Raw genomic sequence first — 19,947 nt, 5'->3', positions numbered from 1 at the left:
GTCACGGCGGGGACGGAGTGCTGTCCTCGGCCACACCATGGCGAGCTGGCTGTGCTTCTTCCTTCTCGGCGCCTCCCTGGCTGGCCTCCTGCTGCCGGGGGCAAGTGGTAAGTGCCCCTCACCCTGCAGACTGCAGGGGTGGCCCTGGGGAGGAGGAGAGAGGGTGAGGGGTCAGGGCGATGCCCCTGAACTTCCACAGTGTGGAGAGTGGGTGCCCATCCCCTGTGGGAGGCTGGCACGAGAGCCTGGCTTGGTGGTTTCAGCCAAGCGTATCTTAGGGCCAGGTGTGCCTCCCTGTGGGTGGAGAGTCAGACAGCAGATCACAGATCACAAAGACAGACAGAAACATGGGCAGAGAAGGAGGGAGAGAGACAGAGACAGAGAGGGAGGGAGATGGAGGAAGGGGGAGGGGGGCAGTGGCAGAGACAGAGAGAAGCCTCCTTCCTCTGCCAGAGCAAACTGCGAGCACAGAGGCTAGGGGGTCACAGGCAGAGAGGAGCTTCCATGGCAGGGAAGAGGATGACGGCCAGTGCCACCACCCTCAGGCTGGCTCCGCCAGGGGGCTCTAGGCTTTCTGGGACTCCAGACCTGTCCAAGAGACGAAGCCAGAAAGGACAGAGCAGAGTGGAGGCAGCCCCGGAGGCCTGTCTGCATGTTTGCACTCTGGGTGACGTGGAAGTTCAGGGGCCCAGGCAGAAGGAGAAGGAAAGGATGAAAAGTGAGAAAGAGAAACAAACCAAATGGGGGGGGGCGGGGACCAAGTAGGGGAAGGAGGGAGGGGAGGAATGGGTGTGTGGCTTGTATTTCAAAGCAAGCGCTCCCTGGAGGAGCAGGTGTTTGGAATAATGGAGGATGGGCCCACACAGAACAAACGTGGGCCTGGCCTTGCTGGGAAAACATAGGTGCCACTAAAAGAAATGGGGAATTTGGAAGGGAAAGTAACTTGAGGTAGGATCGAGTGAACGCTCGGAGTTCTATACACTCTTTAAAACAACTCTAAGAAGTACGTATCTAATTCCCACTTGCCAATATTCAGTAGTAGGCGACCAAGATGCATTTGCCACTCAAGACAGTTCGATTCTGCAGTCCTGTTTTTTAGTTTCAGACATGGGGAGTCTGGAGTTCTGATGTGAGGGCAGACATCCATCGCTGTGAGAGAGCTGAAAACACAGAGCTCACGATGGAAGTTGGGACTAGAAATACCAACTTGGAGAGTCATCTTCCTTATGGTGAGACTCTCAATTCCCCAGCAGAAAAGAGGCAGAGAGCAGGGCAGAGCGCCAAGAAAAGGACCTGAGGGCCTCCCACAGCACAGTGAAAAGGGGAAGAGGAGTGGGTGAGACCGGGGAGACCCAGGCAGCTCGGAAGGGACTACTGAGGGGAGAGGGGAGAGATCCCTGATGGGGGAGATCTCTGAGCCAGCACACTTTAACTGGCAGGTCAATTTAGTGGGCTTTTTTTTTTTTTTTTAATGAAACAGGACAGAAGTAGAAAATTTTGTCACGAGTACTGTTTTGTAGAAAATAATAGTAAGCACTATTTCTTGAAACTTTGTTTTACTCTTGTGTACGTGTGTCCTGGGACTTGAAACAAATCATACTTCTAATTGTAGATCGTGCAAAACCATGTCACCTCCCCACCTAACGCAGAGCTGAGACCTTGAAGGGTGGGGAGGGGGCGCGGAGGGGAACAGCTGAGCCACAGAACGGAGTGGAAGGCCAGGGGAGGCAAGAGGGACCGAAGGGCGAGCTCCAGAAGGAGGGCTCGGGTCTCAGCGCGGGGCCGGGTGTGCGCGTGCAGGACGGGGCAGGCGTCTGACCCGTCACTCGCGGGGGCGGGGGTGGCCCGAGGACGGGACCGCATGTGGGCGAGCACGTGACAGCCGCGTTCCCCACCACAGTGTTCCTGCCCCGGGACCAGGCCCACAGCGTCCTGCAGAGAGTCCGCAGGGCCAACTCGTTTTTGGAGGAGGTGAAGAAGGGAAACCTGGAAAGGGAGTGCCTAGAGGAGGCCTGCTCGTATGAGGAGGCCCGCGAGGTCTTCGAGGACACGGAGAAGACGGTAAGGGGCGGCGCGGCCAGGACGCACTTACAGGGCTGCGGGGGCTTCTGAAGCGCTGTCAGGTCCACCTTAAAACGCAAAATGTTTATCTAAGAACGCGCTGTCGGCCTCGGCAGTGCACAAGGACCCCAGGCCCCGGCGCTTCGCCCACTCAGCCGCCGCCATACTCGCCAAAGGGCTCTGGTCCTGAGACCGCAGGGTGGGTCGGTGCGCAGGCGCAGGACGAACGCGGCGTCGAGGCCCCGTTCCGTGCCTGCGCGGCGGCGGCGGCGGCGGCGGCGGCGCGAAAGCACCCGCCCCTCCCCGGAAGAGGTGGGGCCTCCGATGCTGCCCCGGAAGTTTCTGAGGTCCGTTAGCCACCTCCCGTCGTGCTGTCGTGTGGCACTTTGCGTCAGGCCGTGGCGCGGCTTGGCTGCGGTGCAGGGGCCGAGGTGGAGGTGGACGGCCGCGAGCCAAAACTGAGCAACCGCGAGCTGAAGACGCCTGAAGGCTGAGGAGAAAGTGGCGGAGAAGGAGGCCAAGCAGGAGCCCACGAGAGACAGCCTGGCCGCAGATGGCGGACCTGTCCACACCTCGGACAGCGGGCCCGTCCACACCACGGGCCCGCAGTGGAGTGTCCAGCGGAGTCTGGGCGCTGGGGGACCCGTGCCACACAGGCTCATGTAGACTCCCACCTGCTCGCGGCAGCCTGGACGCCACCGGCCTGGCTCACCTTAAAGGTGGCAGAAGAGCTGTGCCCTTGGAGGACAGGTCCACTTACAAGCCATGGCTGAGTGGAGAAATGTTCAGTCGGAAGAAGAATTTACTCAAGTCTATAGCAGACTGCCTTGTGGAGTCCAGAGAATCCTGGGAAGAACGAGGAGCAGAGCCGAGAGTCCCTCAGCTCCACAGACTCGCATTACTGTCTTCTTGCTTCCATGGGCACCTCATCCCCCTTTGGCCGAAAGGCGAGGAAAGGCGGTATCATCGGAGATTCTGACTCCAGCCAGAGTGACTTTGTGAGGAAGAAGTGTGTCCCGCACGCCAAGATGATCATGTGTAGAATAAGTTTCTTGGAAGAGTTGGGGTTCCTAGATGAACTTCCCATGCTGAATGCCGCTTCACGGGGAGCTGTGACCAAGCTTTCCATCACCTGGCACAGCAAGTTGGACATGAACTACGTGTAAGAACTGCTCCAGAACTCCAACTGTAAAATGCTGGTAGTTGGTGGCATTGACTGCGTTTGTGATGTTGGATGCCAGTTCCAGACGGTTTGACTCGAACTCACCACTCGTGAGTTTTACCTGGCCGATTATGATCTCGTGAAATCATGGATATCATATCAGGGATGCTGAACATGTTATGGGCAGTTACAAGACCACCCACCACCCAGTCAGCCCAGCAGGCCAAACCCATGAGATGGACTCCACCCCACCCTTCTGGAGAATGAGCACAGTAGAAGGGCTCAAGAAAAACCTGGGAGTGAAGCTGCCGGAAACTAACCTCTTCAGAACGGAAGAGACTGAAAAAATTATTGATCACATCTGTGTCGCAAAAACTGCTGAATGTCCTCAACCTTAGACCACGGGCAGACTCCTTGCTAAACTTGTCAGAGTCCCTGAAAGTGGCTTGCAGCAGTGACCCACTCATCGGTGATCGCCCACAGATAACGGCCAGACAGACTGCTCTGGGTCTCACTGAGCAGATTGAGCTGCTTGTCATGAGGAGGGAAGTGTGCGGTGCTTACACTGGGTTACATAGTCCCATACAGCAGCCAGAGGCTTTTAAACAACAGGCCAGAGCCACCAACGAGGATGATGTTCATAGATGAAAACTTCTATACCGCCTGGAATCCAGGCTGCCCCCCCATCTGGCTGTGGCATGGACATTGGCTGCATCACCGTGTTTCTCACAGTCTACGGTAACATCAAGGAAGTACTTCTGTTTCCTGCCATGAGACCTGAAGGTAAGGAGAATGTGGCAACCACTGATACACTGAAAAGCACAATAGTTGGCACTTCTGTCTAGAAAATAATAATTGGTAAGTTGTATGACTCAGACATCTTTGCATTCCTGCAAAAGGTCAAGGTCTGCAAGGGAATTCTTGTGTTGCTATCCATTTGACTACCGTAGTTCATTTCAGCCACCAGAAGAGAGAAGAGGAATTAAGAATTCATTTTTACTCCTTGTTACCAAGTGAATGATTTATCTCTTTTAAAAAGTTATTCATAATTTCAGGAACTGTTTTTATTTTTAAAATGTTCCTTTAATTCACGTACACTTAACAGTTTTTTTAAACTATAAAAATAATTGTAGTGCCAAGTTCATGTTCTGCCTTTTTCCTAAGCATCATTTCCCAAACACTCTTCCTTACTTCCTTAGAACTACCATACTTATAATTTTAAAGAGCTAAGTTGTTTGTTTGTTTGTTTGTTTTGGCCATGCTGCACAGCTTGTGGGATCTTAGTTCCCCAAACAGGGTTTGAACCCACGCACTCAGCAGTGAAAGTTCAGAGTCCTAACCACCAGACCGCCAGGGAATTCTCTAAATAATCCACGTGTCAAAGAAGAAGTCTCAAGGGAAGCTAGAAAATACTTCTGGACTTCCCTGGTGGTGTAGTGGTAAAGAATCCACCTTCCAGTGCAGGGGACGTGGGTTCGATCCCTGGTTGGGGAACTAAGGTCCCACATGCTATGGGCCAGCTAAGCCCACGCGCCACAACTACTGAGCCCACGCGCCTCAACTAGAGAGCCCACATGCTGTAAACTACAGAGCCCACATGCTCTGGAGCCCGTGCGCCACAACTAGAGAGAGAAAACCCACACGACACAACTAGAGAGAAGCCCGCGCACCGCAACGAAAGATCCCGCATGCTGTGACAAGGATCCCGTGTGCCGCAAGTAAGACCCAACACAGCCAAAAATAAAAATATATATAAATAATTTTTTTGAAAAAAGAAAAGAAAATACTCTCAGCTGAACAAAAATGAATATATAACATACAAAATCTGTGAGATGCAGCTAAACAGTGCTTATTGGGAAATTTATAGCATGAAATGTTTTTATAGGAAAAGAAGTTCTCAAATTGATAATCTAAGCTTCCACCTTAAGACACACAGACAAAAAAAAGGCAAAATAAATTCAAAAGAGGACAAATCAATAAAATTGAAGAAATAATTTGAAATAATAGAGAAAATCAGTAAAACTGATAAAATTTAACAAGATTGGCAAAAAAAAGCACATGAATTGTATCAGGAATGAAAGAAGAGATATTACTACAGACCCTGCATATGTTAAAAGGATAATAAGAGAATACAATGAACAACTCCATGCACAAATTTGGATGGAATTTCAGTTTGGATGAAATGGACCAATTCCTCAAAACCATGAATTACCAAAACACATAGTACAACAGAGATATCTGCAAATTCAACTTCTTAGTTAAAAACCTTCTGTAAAGGAAATGTCCAGGTCCAGACTGTGTCACTGGTGAGTTTTACCAAACATTTAAAGAAGAAATAACACCAATTCTGTGTAATCTCTTCTAGAAACGAAAAGGGAACACTTGTAAGTTTGTTTTCTATCAGCATTGCCCTGATGCCAAAACCCACAAAAACAGAAGAAAGAGAAAAAGAGGGAAGAAGGGAGGGAGGAAGGTAGAAAGAAAGCTATATAACGACATTTCTCATGAACCTCTTATAAAAATTCTCAACAAATTATTAGCAAATTGAATAAAGCAATATATGTTAAAAAAGAAGAATACACAATGACCAAGTGGGTTTATCTGGGGCACACAAGGCTGGCTCAGTATTTGAAAATCAATAGTGTAATCCACCAGTTTAAAGAAGAAAAATCCACATAATCATATCAACTGATAGAGAAAAAGCACCTGACAAGATTCAACATCCATTCATGATAAAAAACCTTTCAGTGATTTCCCTGGTGGTCCAGTGAGTAAGACTCTGTGCTCCCAATGCAGGGGGCAGGGATTTGATCCCTGGTAGGGTTATGAGATCCTGCACGCATGCCGCAACTAAAAGATCCCACATGCCGCAACGAAGACCCAGTGCAGCCAAAAATAAATAAATATTTAAAAATAAATATTTTTAAATAAGTAAATAAAACAGTTATTTAAAAAGAAACCTTTCAGCAAACTACAATTAAAAGGGAACTTCTTCAACATGATAAGGATTATTAACAAGGAACCTACAACTGATATCATGGTGAAAACTGAATGCTTTCCCTCTAATACTGGGAAAAAGGCAAGGATGTCCATTTCTAATACTCCCAATTCAACATTGTACTGGAAACCCTAGCCATAAGGAAGGTATAACAATAAACCAAGATAAAGACATAAAACTCCCTATTTGCAAGTAACATGATTATCTACATAGAAAATCCCATGGAATCTGGAAAAAATACTCCTAAAATGTATGTGTCTAGCGAGGTCACAGAATACAAGGTCAGCACACAAATATTAATTGTATTTCTGTGTAGTAGTAATGTGCAGTTAGAAACAAACAAAAAAATTAATGCCACTTACTGTTGCTCCAAAGAAAAATATCTATGTGTAAATCTAATAAAACACGACCTGTATGCTGAAATCTGCAAAACGCTAACGAAAGGAAGAGGACCTAAATAAATAGACATAGAATGTTCATGGTTTGAAAGTCATAACATATTAAAATATTGACTCTTCCCAATTTGATATATAGATTTAATGCAGTGCCAAACTTCCATCAGATAAAGACAAGTTGATTCAATATTTGTAATATGGAAAAACAAAGGAATTAGAATAGCTAAAACAATTTTGAGAAAGAAGATAAAATTGGAGGAATCACACTACCTGATTTAAAGACTTACTGTAAATCTACATTAATCATAGAGATAAGGGACTTGCTTGGTGGCGCAGTGGTTAAGAATCGGCCTGCCAGTGCAGGGGACACAGGTTCAATCCCTGGTCCCAGAAGATCCCACATGCCGCGGAGCAACTAAGCCCATGAGCCACAACTACTGAGCCCGAGTGCTGCAACTAGCCTGTGTGCCTAGAGCCCATGCTCCGCAACAAGAGAAACCACTGCAGTGAGAAGCCCATGCACTGCAACGAAGAGTAGCCCCTGCTCCCCACAACTAGAGAAAGCCCGCGCACAGCAATGAAGACCCAAAGCAGCCAAAAATAAATAAATAAATAAATAAATAAAATCGTAGCGATATTGATGTGTGGTATTGGTAAAGGGATAAACACACAGATCAAAAGAACAGAATAGAAAGTCCATAAATAGACCCATGCAAATATGGCCAGTTGATTTTTTTTTAATATTTATTTAGGCTGTGCCGGGTCTTATTGCAGCACGCGGGATCTTCGTTGCCGCACGCGGGATCTTTAGTTGCGGTATGCATGCGGGATCTTTAGTTGTGGCATGCATGCGGGATCTAGTTCCTCTACCAGGGATCGAACCTGAGCCCCCTGCATTGGGAGCACAGAGTCTTACCCACTGGACCACTGGGGAAGTCCTTGGCCAATTGATTTTGACAAGGGTGCATAAGCATTTCAATAGAAAAAGAATTCTCTTTTTCAATAAATGGTATTGGAATAATTCTACATCTGTATGCAAAAAAAGGTCAGCTTTGACCTAAACCTCACAACTATACAAATATTATCTCAAAATGGACCATATAGCTCTAAAGATAAAACAGGAAACTTTTAGGAGAAAATTTTCATGACAGAAAGTTAAGTTAGGCAAAAATTCTTAGACGTGACACCAAAAGTATAATCCATAAAAAGTATGTAGATAAATTAGACTTATTCTAAATTTAAAACTTTTGCTCTGTGAAAAACATTAAGAGAATGAAAATACAAGCTATTGACTAAGAAAATATTTGCAAATCACATATCTGCCAAAAGTTTTGTGGTCAGAATATATAAAGAACCCTCACAAGTCAACAGAAGAAAATAAACAACCCAATTAAATACAGTGAGTTAAAGATTTCAACAGACACTTCAGCAAAGAGGATACATGGATGGCAAATAAGCATACGAGAAGATATTCAATATTATTAGCCATTATAGAAATGCAGATTAAAACCATGATGAAGGACTTCCTGGTGGTCCAGTAGTTAAGACTCCATGCTTCCACTGCAGGGGGCATGAGTGCGATCCCTGGCCAGGGAACTGAGGTCCCACATGCCGCAAGGTGCGCCCCCCCCCCAAAAAAAAAAAAAACCCACAACGAGATGCCACTAGACACCTAGAATAAAAACCAAGTGCTGGTGAAGATGTGGAGCGACCACAGCTCATACATTGCTGTGGGCACGCAAAATGGTACAGCCAGTCTGAAAACCAGTTTGACAGTTTCTTAAAAGTTACCATGTGACTCAGCAATCCCATTCTTGGGTATTTACTGTATAGAATTGAAAACTTTTTCAACAAAACCTGTACATAAATGTTTATAGCAACTCTATTCATAATTGCCGAAAACTAGAAACAGTACAAATGTCCTTTGTTGGGTGAATGGATAAACAAAGCGTGGTTCGCCACACAGTGGGGCACTGCTCATCCGTGAACGAGCACAAACGATCGACATGCACAGTAACCCGAATGCATTTCAGGTTCAGAGGCACTATGCTGAATGAAGGAAGCTAGGTTCACAAGGTTACATCACGTATGAGTCCATTTACAGGACATCCTCAAGACGTCATGACTGTAGTGACGCAGAGCAGACTCGTGCTGGGCATTCGGAGCGGGGGTGGCCAGTGGCTGGCAAGGTTGGGGGAGATGGAGCTGTTCTGCGTCTCGGTTGTGGCGGTGATTATACAAATCTATACATGTGTTGGCTTTTATAGAATTGTACACCAAAGTCAGTTTTACTGTGTGATAAATTTTTAAATAAAAAATTTAAAAGACAGTGTAGTCATTTCTTAGGCCTTCTGTAACAAAGCACCCCAAACTGGATGTCTTAAAACAACAGAAATTTACTCCCTCACAGTTCTGGAGACCACAAGTCGAAACCAAAGTGTCACCAGGCTTGGTTCCTTCTGGAAGGTCTGAGGGAGGATCTGTTCCATCCTCTCGCCCAGCTTCTGGGGGCGACCAGCAGCCCTTGCTGTTCCTTGGCCGGTAGATACATCACTCCACTCTCTGCCTGCACCTTCACACAGCCTTCTCTCTGTGTGGCCTGTGTGATATTTTATGTCTCTTGTAAGGACACTCTCATTGATTGGGGGTCCACCCTAATCCAGTACGAGCTGTTCTCGATCCATAACTTATTTACATCTGCAAAGACCCTCTTTCCATTAAAGTCAAATTCTGAGGTTGCACCTAAGTTGGGGCCGGGGAGTAGGGGAGACACTAATTAACCTACTATAGATAGAGAAAAATTGTTTTAAGACTATGAACATTTCTTTTCAGTGTTACATAGGCTCTTGATGCCCTATTTTAAACTAATTACCAATTATCTTTTTTTTCAAGTAACATAATGATTATTCTCCAACCATCTGATCCTGTTTTGAATCTTTGACCCAGGTATCTTAATGTAAAACCACTTTATTGATTGGCTTGGGGGTAGCAAATAGAGCAAACCATTTTTGGTACAATCCATTTCTTGGTAATTAATTTGAAAATAAATTTTCAATATTTAATAAAGTGCAATTAAGATGATCGAGCATGTCACCTGGGAAACATTTTGTAATATTAAATGATTCATATTAATCTTAAATTGATATACATGTAGGTCTGATGTAATATGTGTGAAGTATAACACTGATTCTTCATATAAAAGCCTGGATATAGGTATTGATTTAAGAGATAGTAAAAAATTATATGATAATGTTGTATATGATGAAATTAGAATACTTTGTCTTAGAATTACAATTATTTGTCATTATGAATTTATTACAGTGTTTGCATGTGATACATAAAGTGTACGGTTTGCTTCTGAATCTAAGCAATTACTTTAGAGATTTTACTTCAGTTGCTGTTGTCTCAGCACAGTTTCTCCAAACTGAGATTAGTGAAAAACAAACAAACAAAAGCTATATAGAAACTTTTGTGGTTCAAGAAAAGTAATCTAATTTCGAATTACTTAACAGTTGAAGCAAATAATGTGAAAATCTTGATTGTGATCATACCGTTAGTGATTTTGCTAGGATGAAAGTTAGAAAAGTACATTTAATATTACAAAATGTTTCCCAGATGCCATGTTCAACTGTGTGAGCAGGCAAGAAAATGGACGCTAGGCTGTATTGGGATATGATCATTTATTACACAAACATGTATTGTATTAAAAAAAAAAAAAGATGAATGAAGCCACAGCTTTACAAATGCAGGAGATCTGAAAACATTTCCCTTTCAGGTTGAATAGTTCTAGGGCATTTTGTTCCAGAAAATGACCTCTGCTTGGGAAATAGCCTATTCGCTTGAGTTACTAGATTGTCGCTGTTATTGGTGTAAAATGTCTCTTTTTCATAATGCATTTAAAATTTTTTTTCCCTTTTAGAATGAATTCTGGAATATATACAAAGGTGAGATGTCTTCTGTTTCAGTCTTGAGTGAGAGGGGTTCATCAGGGTATTTAAATCGGGAGAGACTGTATTCAAACTTTGAAGATTTTCCTGAATTTCCTTTCTGCTCCTGTTTAAGTTTTACTTATCTAAGACTTTTCCCCTCTGAGTGTTTCCATAATAGTGATCGTAAAATAGTTTTTTATAGTAGCTTTATACTAATTCTAGTTTTGTTACTTATATACATTTAAATCGGTTCATTCCCATTTGAGGATACCAAATTCCATGATAATTTTTTTAAACCCAAGTATATTAGGTAGAAACAAAAAATACGAGTCTGAAACACTGGGTCCTCTCATAAGGTAACCACCTTGATTTAATGCTTATAGCGTCTGAAATGGTATTTATCATAACTAATGTTTTCATTCTGGTAACAGTATTCAGGTTTCTCAGAATGACAACTGGACCTGTCTCTAAATTGTATTGTACAAATGCCCCAAGAAATGTGAAGTCCCATGTTAGTGCTGTACAGGAACTTTTCCTTCTCCTTTTACACCCAAACCATTGGAAATAGGAACCGTCTTGTCGATGCCCAGCCCAGAAACAAGTGTCCAGCAATCACTTATCCTCCCTCCTTCCAGCTGACCCCATGTGGTCACCAGCACAGGGCTCCGCTCTGTGATGGATAAACGTTGTCAGTGATTGTAAAAACACGGTCAGAGATCTCAGCAAAAATTGGAAAACTCAGTCAGCAATCCAGCTAGATAGAGGCATCATGTGCACGTAGCCACAAAGCTTGGGGGGGGGGGGTGGCGGGGGGGGGGCAGTGGTAACGAAGTCCAGACAGGACAGCTTGTTTACAGGAAAACAGGAAGAATCCCAGGTTCATTCAAGTTAGCTGAGAACCGCGCCAGAATCAACCAGCAAAATCGTTTCCACGATGAGGGGAATTGCCTGCAAGCTGTGGTTTCCAAATGTTTTCTGCGCAGATGGTGACCAGTGTGAAAGCCGTCCTTGCCTGAATCAGGGCATATGTAAAGATGGCCTCGGGGAATACACATGCACCTGTTTAGAAGGATTTGAAGGCCAAAACTGTGAATTACGTGAGTTCCTCTTCTTGGTGGACCTTCAGGTCAGAGCCCCCTGCCGAGGCCAGGTGGGAATGCGGGAAGAAGCTAGAGGCCCAGGGAAACCCTCTTCGGTCACGTGGGCTTCAGCCTGTGCTCCGTGAGGCTGTGCCGCTGCAGGCAGCGGAACACGAGTCAGAGTCCCCAGCGTGGAGGACGGGATACCAGGCACTCCTCTGCCCCTCTGAGGAGCGGCTGTGGAACGAACGGTCCCGAAGGGTGGGGCCCCTTCACCTGGAAACGAGAACCGACGTTTCTTTCCTCAGAGGAGGATGTTTCTCCTGCTTGTCAGGATCCTGGAAATTCGTGCGAATGTCAGTGCTGAATGATCAGGATTGTCCAATTCTATAACATTATTATATAAACATTTGGTACAATTAATTCTGCGTGGAAAAACCACTGAGTTTTCCTGATACAGTGATTAACTTTTAATAAAAATTAGGTTAGAATTAGGCCAGTTTCTCCCTGAGGAGAAAAATTCAAGCTTCTTTTTGAATTTCTTAATCTTTAATCTTCAGAGCATGCTCTTCGATTGGATACTTCTGAGTTTTCCCCAGTGGGAGTATCAGTCGTGCACCCTTCCATCCACCGTCCAGAGCAGCTTCCCCAAATACCGTTTTGCTGACGCTGGGGCTGTCAGGAATGTTTTCTAAAATGTCTTTAATGTTTGCCCCGTAACTATTCTTTCATCAAAACTCAGTGGCGAAATGTAAAGTCAGCTGCCAGGGCGGCATGACTGGTGAGTCTGGGGCCTGATGTCCGGTGCACGTTGGCACAGTCTGGCGGTGAGGGCCCCTGTGCCCGGTGCCTCGCGGGACCTGGACAGCGCTCCTGGGGGCTGGGTGGTCTCCACCCCTTTACAAGGGACGCGACAGGCCGTGGGGTTTAAATAACGTGCCCAAATCACACAGCTGGAGACCGATGGCCAACTGGGAGCTGGCCTGAGTCCGGGACGTGGCTACCACCCCTCCTTCCCGCCGCACGGGAGCCAGACCCCCGTCTGGGGATGGACCCCAGGTGCTTTATGCCACGGGGGACTGAGGCCTCAGAGTGGACGCCGTGGTCTACTCTCGGCTTGGCCTGAGCTCCCACCTCGCTGGCCAGCGCCGCCACGCCCTTCTTAGGGCTGAACTTGAGACCCTCCAGCCTCCAGGCCTTCCCTGGGCTTGTGTGGGCTCCCTGGCCCCCGGGGCCCCACGTGAGCAGGGGAGGGGCCTGCCCGGGGCGCCGGCTGGTGGGCACCGTGGCACCGGCGGGTGACGGCACGTCCCGGGAGGGCCGCACCCTCAGCTTCCCGGCTCTTCCGCAGCCACGCGTGAGCTCTGCAGCCTGGACAACGGGGGCTGCGACCAGTTCTGCAGGGAGGAGCGGAGCGCGGTGCTGTGCTCGTGCGCCAGCGGGTACGACCTGGGCGACGACGGCAAGTCCTGCGTCTCCACAGGTAGGAGGGGCGCAGGCTGGGCTCCCGGTGGGGCTCGTGGTTTGGAGACAGACCCACTGTTTCTGTGAACCGCCTGAGAAACGGGCCAGTGCTGTCAGCTCTCCTGGGGGCACGTGGAGCGTGAGGGTAACGCGTGGAGGTCTCTTTGCCCAGTGCCCGGCTCGCAGCGAATCCCAAGTGGCCACTTTGCAGCTGCCACGATGGTGTCCCCGTCCCTCTCGGAAGGGCAGGGGCTTGGGAGGCTGGAGTTTCAAGGGCCAGAGCCGTGGGCCGGCCGAGGAGCCGGGGAGGGGGTGCAGGGGCAGAAGGGGAACCCAGGGCCCTCCAGCACCGTTTTGGGTTGTGTGGGTCCTGATGTTAACAGAAGATTTTTTCCGTGATAAAAGCCAGATGCCATGCATCTGGCCCAGAAGCTCACGGAGGGCTGAGTGAGGGCCTGGGTCCTGGGGGTCCTGGTGGTGGGAGAGGCCCCGTCTCACACCCCATGGGGAGTCCTGCCTGACCGGGACTCCTCTGCTGTGGGGCGGGGGCCGGCCGTGCCCCTCTCAACTCGGGCTCCTTCTTGGGGTGACCCCAGCTCCTCCTCCAGCAGGCCCCAGCTGGCCCGCAGCCTTGGCATTATCTGGGGTGGTGAGGAATGCAGAGTCCCGGGCCCACTGTAGAGGTGGGCATATTCCAGGGCAGTGGCAATTGTGTAAAATTAAATCTCTCAACAGGTAGAGGACAGTGAGATTTACATTTCTATTGGTAATGAGATTTTTTTTTTTTTTTTTTTTTTTTGCGGTACACGAGCCTCTCACTGCTGTGGCCTCTCCCGTTGCGGAGCACAGGCTCCAGACGCGCAGGCTCAGCGGCCACGGCTCACGGGCCCAGCTGCTCCGTAGCATGTGGGATCTTCCCGGACCAGGGCACGAACCCATGTCCCCTGCATCGGCAGGCGGACTCTCAACCACTGTGCCACCAGGGAAGCCCCCCAAAAATATTTTAATTGAAGTCGTTGCTTAACATGCTTGCAAAATTTTTTTAATTCCAGGAATAATTACAGATCAATTTAAAATAAAGTTTGATGTTTGAAAATAAAATCAGGTAAACTACTTCCTGGTGCAGAAAGTTCTGTTCTAAGTCATGGACGAGCTGGTGCAGAACTTCAGGGCGCACTGATCACAAATGCTAAGGCAGAGGCGGCTGGCGTGGGGAGAGCTCTCCTCTGCGAGCGAGCGAGCGAGCACACTCCCAGCGCACCCGTGGGCCCTGCGGGGCAAGCGCCACCAGAACACACACGGGGGACGGCCTCAGATGTGCGGCCCCCAGCTCCCCTGCCTCTGTTCTGCTTCGCCCCCGCTCTGCCTCGGTTGCCTAGTTGGTAAGGATACGAAAGGGCGCTTTTTGGTCTTTCCTGGCCCCTCCCTTGCTTGGCGCTTGTAAGGGTTGCTGTCATCCTTCAGCTGTTCCTGACAAACCTCCGCATGCCGCTCGTCCTGCCCAGAACACTTCTTTCTCTTCAGCGTTTCATTAGGAAATGTTTTCCAACACACAGCGGGGCTAAGAGAACTATAGGGGTTGAGCGCCCCAGCCCCCTGTCTGCCATCCTGGTCTCCACGTACCAGTCGTGTCCCCCGCAGCCCCACGGTCCTCTGTCCTGTCACAGCCACCCGACTTCCATAGGCGTCCCAGTAGACGCAGAGCCCCTTACGCGCGTCTGCACGCTGGCCGGCCAGAGGTCAGGGCTCCCACCCGCAGCCCAGCCCTAGCAGGACACAGGGCGCCCCACTCCCCCAGGGCCCGCTTCTCGGGCTCCTCCTCGGAGTGGCCTGCGTGGGCCCTGCAGGGAGGCCTCCGCGAGGCTAAGGCCCGACTGCCCTTCTTCCAGAGCCCTTCCCCTGCGGGAAGCACACCCGGGGACGCGGCAGGCGGTCGGCCGCCCACGGCAGCGGGGAGGCCCCTGAAGCAGGCGTGCCGGAGCAGTACGACCGCGGAGACCTGGGCCCCACCGAGAGCTCCCTCCACCTGCTGGGCCTCAACGGGGCAGAGCCCAGCCCCACGGAGGACGAGAGCCACCTGATCCGGATAGTGGGCGGGAGGAACTGCGAAGACGGGGAGTGCCCCTGGCAGGTAACCGCGCGCAGCTCAGCAGCCGGTGAGCTGGGTGGGGGCTGCCACGCCGGGCGCCCGGCCCACGCGGGCCCGCAGCAGACTTGAGTGGGCGGCGGCGGAAGGAGCCGAGGTTGAAGAGGCCGGGCCTCTGCCCTCTCTGCCCGGCCCCCGCTCCCGCCCAGGCAGAGAAGGGGCTGAAGGGGCTCCAGCTCGGGCGGCAGCGGGGGGGGGCGGGCCGGGCCGTGGGCGGAGGGCAGCTCCCCTGAGGCCTCTGCTTGCTCTTTGGTTCGACGGGAGGCGGAAAGAGTTGCTCTCCCTGTTTCATTTCTAATTTGGTAGATTTTTTTTACCCAAACACCCAAGTCCTAATGAGGCAGACGGTACCTTAGCAAAAAGTATACCCATCTGTTTTCAAAGGTGAAAACTCACTCTTTGGTTGTTGATTTGGACTAAAGTTGCCAGACTTAGCAAATGAAAACACAGGTTTCCACTTAAATTTGAATTTCAGATAAACAATAAATAAGTTTTAATGTGAGTATGTCCCAAATATCACACGGGACACACACTGAAAATGATTTGCTATTTACTTGAGTCAGATTTAACTGGGGGCCTCTATTCTACCCAGAACCCTCACTTGGACTTTAAGTGTCCAAAGCCAAAATGCCTTCTCCTACAAGTAATATTCCCAGAGCTGCCGACAACCCTTAGGAATGACGTCAGCTGGCCCTCACCGGCTACAAGGCAGGTGTGCGCTTATCTGAATTATCACGAGCCCGAGCAAGGACACGCCAAAACCTAGTCACCATCCACGGAGAGCGTGTCGTGGGTCAGGGCTGCCTGGGTGTTGTGCGTGTGGGTCTGAAAGCGCCAGGGCCTCTTCTCTCACGTGTGGCATCACGACCTAGGAAGGGAGGTGAGCCCCCCGCCAAATCCCCACAATTCAAGTTGCTGCGTGAGAGGGCCAGGAACGTGGTACCTGTGGAGCATGTGAATTCCCACTGGGAAAGGAGGGCGGCTCCCCACAGGGCGGGGGCGGACACGGGGCTCTGAGAGGGGATCGCATGGGGCTCTCCGGGGAGCGGGCAGGAGGAGCCTCACGGGAGGGTCCCCAGACTTGGCCAGTTGCCTCATGTCCGTTTCCAGGAAGGACAGTCAGTGTCCCAAGTCTTAGGAAGACTGACCCTCCTCACTTGTCCCACAAGTGGGGTTATGAGCTGATAAATTATGCAAAAACAAAAACAAAACATCACGACTTCATGCCAGTCATGAACGTCCTCCAAAGTTTTTTTAGAACTTGACATTGTTGAGAGTTTCATTAACCTGCCCCCTCTCAACCCATGGCTGTTGCTTAGAGAAGGGCGAGTCCCCAGAGAAGGGAAAGCAGAAAACGCTCTCTCGGCATCTGCCAGCCCAGCTCTTTGGGGAGAAGGAAAATAGGGGAAGGGTCTGTGCTCTCACTCGCCCAGTCAGCACCCCATCCCGGTGGAGTGTTCCCCGCCCCACGTCCTGTCAGGAGCAGCCACGTGGATCCCAGGAACCGGCCTTGAATGGTAGCACCCACAGCCGCGGGAGGGGGTCCGGACGGTGGAAGCGTCCCCAGGCCCAGCGTAGCAAGTGTCTCGTCCAGAGCCTGGCGTCTGCCTGGTTTGGGGCCTAATTCACACCAGAGACAACAGACAGCAGTTCTTCTGCACATAGAGCTGCTGAGGGGCCTTCCGGGGCCGGGAAATACAGACGGGTAGGGGCTGGATCTGGGTGGGGAGAAGCCCCTCAGCTGTAGTGCTGGGCCCTCGGCAGGGCCGTGGGGTCCACGGTGGGCCCGCTCCAAGAACGGGCGGCGCAAGGCAGCACGGCCCCTGGGGGTGGGCGTGGGGCTGCGCTGGCCTGGTCCTCGTTCCAGCTCGAAGACCCCACGAGTCCTCCCGGGGGGCAGGCCCGCTGTGGTGGGGAGACGGGGAGGAGGCTTGGGCTAACGGTCTCAAAGTCAGGCTCCACCTGGCACCTCTGGCCCTCCCGTCGCAGGCTCTGCTCGTCAATGAGGAGAACGAGGGCTTCTGCGGGGGCACCATCCTGAGTGAGTTCTGTGTCCTCACCGCGGCCCACTGTCTCCTGCAGGCCAAGCGGTTCACGGTGAGGGTAGGTGAGTGCCGCTCACACCGTGCGGGGCCCCCGGGTTTCAGAGGCACTAGGACTGACAGGCTGGCCGGAAACGCTAGTTCAAATACTGAGGTCCTGAGGGGGAGAGGGAGGCCGGGGGACGAGGGGCGCCCCTGCCCCCTGCACGCAGGGTCCGCCGTGCCCTCTCCTCCGGGAAGTCCCCCAGAGCCCCCAGCCGTCTGAGCAGCCGCCACCACTGCCCCACATTTGCATCTGGGGGACTATTTCCTAACGTCCCCCTTCTCACCACACCCTAGAGCTGCTCCATGACAGTCCAGGGCGAGCCACGTGCCCGAGCCACGGCTGTAATGTCTAGCTTCCTAGTTACCTTATGTCTTCTAGTTTTAAAGTCCACAGGTGATACTCATTTCGGTAACACACCTCATTACCCAGTATAGCCAAAGTTGTGTCAGTTTGACCTGTAATTGGCTTGTAAAGTCCTCTTGAGGTATTTTGAGTTAGTTTTTCATTCTGAGATTTGGCACGCATGGCACATGTGGGTTCTGCTCAGTGCCCACTTGGCCCCGTGGCTGGGGGCAGGTCCGGCAGGCCGGACCCGGTGCCCAGCCCCACCCGCGGGCAGACCAGGGGAGGGTGGCCGCTGCCCCCGGCGGGGAAGCCGTAGGCTGTCACACTGGCCTCGCTCTAGTCGCCTGTATTTCACATTTCCTAGTGACCACGTGCCAATCTCTAAGCAGAAAAAAAGTGGAACTGCTTTAAAGCGTCAGTGACGTGCAGGGCCTCGCGGCCCCCAGCTGACGGCCACGTCCCCGTCCGCAGGCGACCGGGACACGGAGAAGGAGGAGGGCAACGAGATGGCACACGAGGTGGAGGTGACCGTGAAGCACAGCCGGTTCGTCAAGGAGACTTACGACTTCGACATCGCGGTGCTGCGGCTCAAGACGCCCATCAAGTTCCGCAGGAACGTGGCGCCCGCCTGCCTGCCGGAGAAGGACTGGGCCGAGGCCACGCTGCTGACCCAGAAGACGGGCGTCGTCAGTGGCTTCGGGCGCACGCACGAGCGGGGCCGCCTGTCGTCCACGCTCAGGATACTGGAGGTGCCCTACGTGGACAGGAACACCTGCAAGCTGTCCAGCAGCTTCACTATCACCTCCAACATGTTCTGCGCCGGCTACGACACGCAGCCCGAGGACGCCTGCCAGGGCGACAGCGGCGGCCCCCACGTCACCCGCTTCAGGGACACCTACTTCATCACTGGCATTGTCAGTTGGGGCGAAGGGTGCGCGCGGAAGGGGAAGTACGGCGTCTACACCAAGGTCACCAACTTCCTCAAGTGGATTGACAAGTCCATGAAAGCCGGGCTGGGGACAGGGGACGGGGGGGAGCCGCGCCCCCAGTGAAGCCCCCCACTGCCCCTCGCAGCCCCTGCCTCTCCCTCCTCTCAGCACCGGGGCTCTGAGCCGGCCTCCCTCCCCGCCGTGATTAGAGCTGGGTTGATTCCTTATCCTGCTTCTGTTTTTGCTCCACCGAAGTGGGAAATGAAGGTCCATTTGGAACCCGGGACCCTGCCTTCCCGTCGCCAGCTGGGAGGTTTCAGGATTCGGGAAGTGCTACCCACATAGGATGGGCCAGGGCTCCCAGACCAAGTCTTAAAACTGAGGGGCCTTTTCTGTTCACAGCGCGTTTCTCTGTCCTGGAGGCCGCCAGCTGCCCCCCCGGCTGCTCACAACAGTACTGTGTAAACCAGCAGGGTTCTGGGAGCACAGGGGCGCCAGGCCAGCCCCCCTCCCCAGGGTCGGGTGGGGCTTCCCCACGCGTGCCCTCCTGGCCCCCAGTCACCTCCCAGGAGAGGCAGGCTCCCTGGGAAGGCAGGGCCCAGCAGGGCTCGTCGGCAGGGACATTTTAATGTTGACCTAAAGACCGACTCTCTACGTGGCTTCACGGCTGCGTCCCCGGGGGCCCCACCACATGGGCTGCAGAGCCACGGGCACGCCCCTGGGTGTGACTGTCGCCAGGCTGGGGCTCTGGAGTCTGCCTCTAGGCCACAGCCCAGAGCACGAACCCAGCTCTGGCTAGCCCCTGCCACCCCCCTGCTACCCTGCTAGCGAGGTGTGTGCTGGGGGGCTGCAGGAGGGCCGCCCCTCCTCCAGTGGTCACAGCCCAGGTCGAGCCCTCCCGGCCGCACCAGCTCCAGGCCCTCAAGCCAAACAGCCAGGAAAAGCAGACATGCTTCTAGAAAAAGCAGTCACCTCAGACGGGACGTGCCATGTTTCCTGGTACCGTTTGCATTTTGCGTAACTTGGCTAAGCAAACTTTCAAAGTTCCAGTACGAGAGCTCCCAAGGTCACTGGCTGGGCAGTTGCGTAAACAGGAGATCTGCACGTTTGCAAAAATCAATGCGAACGGGCTTCCCAGAAACGGTCAAGCCAGAGGGTCTGTTTCTGCGCGTCCCGCCTTGACCTCCTCAAAGGGAACCGTCCCGCAGAGAAGGCCTCGGACGGCCAGGCCCTGCGTGCTGGGGACGGGGGTCTCTGTCCAGAGCAAACCTGGATGGGCTGTCAGCCCACAGGTTGCCTGGGGTCTGGAGAGATCTCTGGGGGAGCCCTCCTTCCCACCAGGCTGGCATCT

At 51.5% G+C, this 19,947-nt stretch overlaps 1 protein-coding gene and 1 pseudogene across 1 annotated transcript; both read left to right on the top strand.

The window, feature by feature from the left end:
- The first annotated feature begins 22 nt into the window (after positions 1-22).
- On the top strand, positions 23-18,806 carry F10 (coagulation factor X). Its single transcript, XM_022576696.3, has 8 exons — positions 23-107; positions 1,901-2,061; positions 10,536-10,560; positions 11,529-11,642; positions 12,976-13,107; positions 14,978-15,219; positions 17,224-17,341; positions 18,139-18,806. Exons 1-8 carry the CDS (start codon positions 38-40, stop codon positions 18,717-18,719), a joined length of 1,443 nt encoding a protein of 480 aa, XP_022432404.1. The 5' UTR covers positions 23-37; the 3' UTR covers positions 18,720-18,806.
- On the top strand, positions 2,979-4,139 carry LOC149746812 (lysine--tRNA ligase pseudogene; annotated as a pseudogene).
- Positions 18,807-19,947: the final 1,141 nt, after the last annotated feature.

Source organism: Delphinapterus leucas, chromosome 18 (genome assembly GCF_059928025.1).
Source record: "Delphinapterus leucas isolate spDelLeu-1000000601 "Yukka" chromosome 18, BTC_Dleu_Yukka2, whole genome shotgun sequence".
NCBI classification, from domain to species: domain Eukaryota; kingdom Metazoa; phylum Chordata; class Mammalia; order Artiodactyla; family Monodontidae; genus Delphinapterus; species Delphinapterus leucas.
The sequence above is the reverse complement of the archived record's forward strand: the minus strand, read 5'-3'. Positions and strand labels throughout refer to the sequence as shown.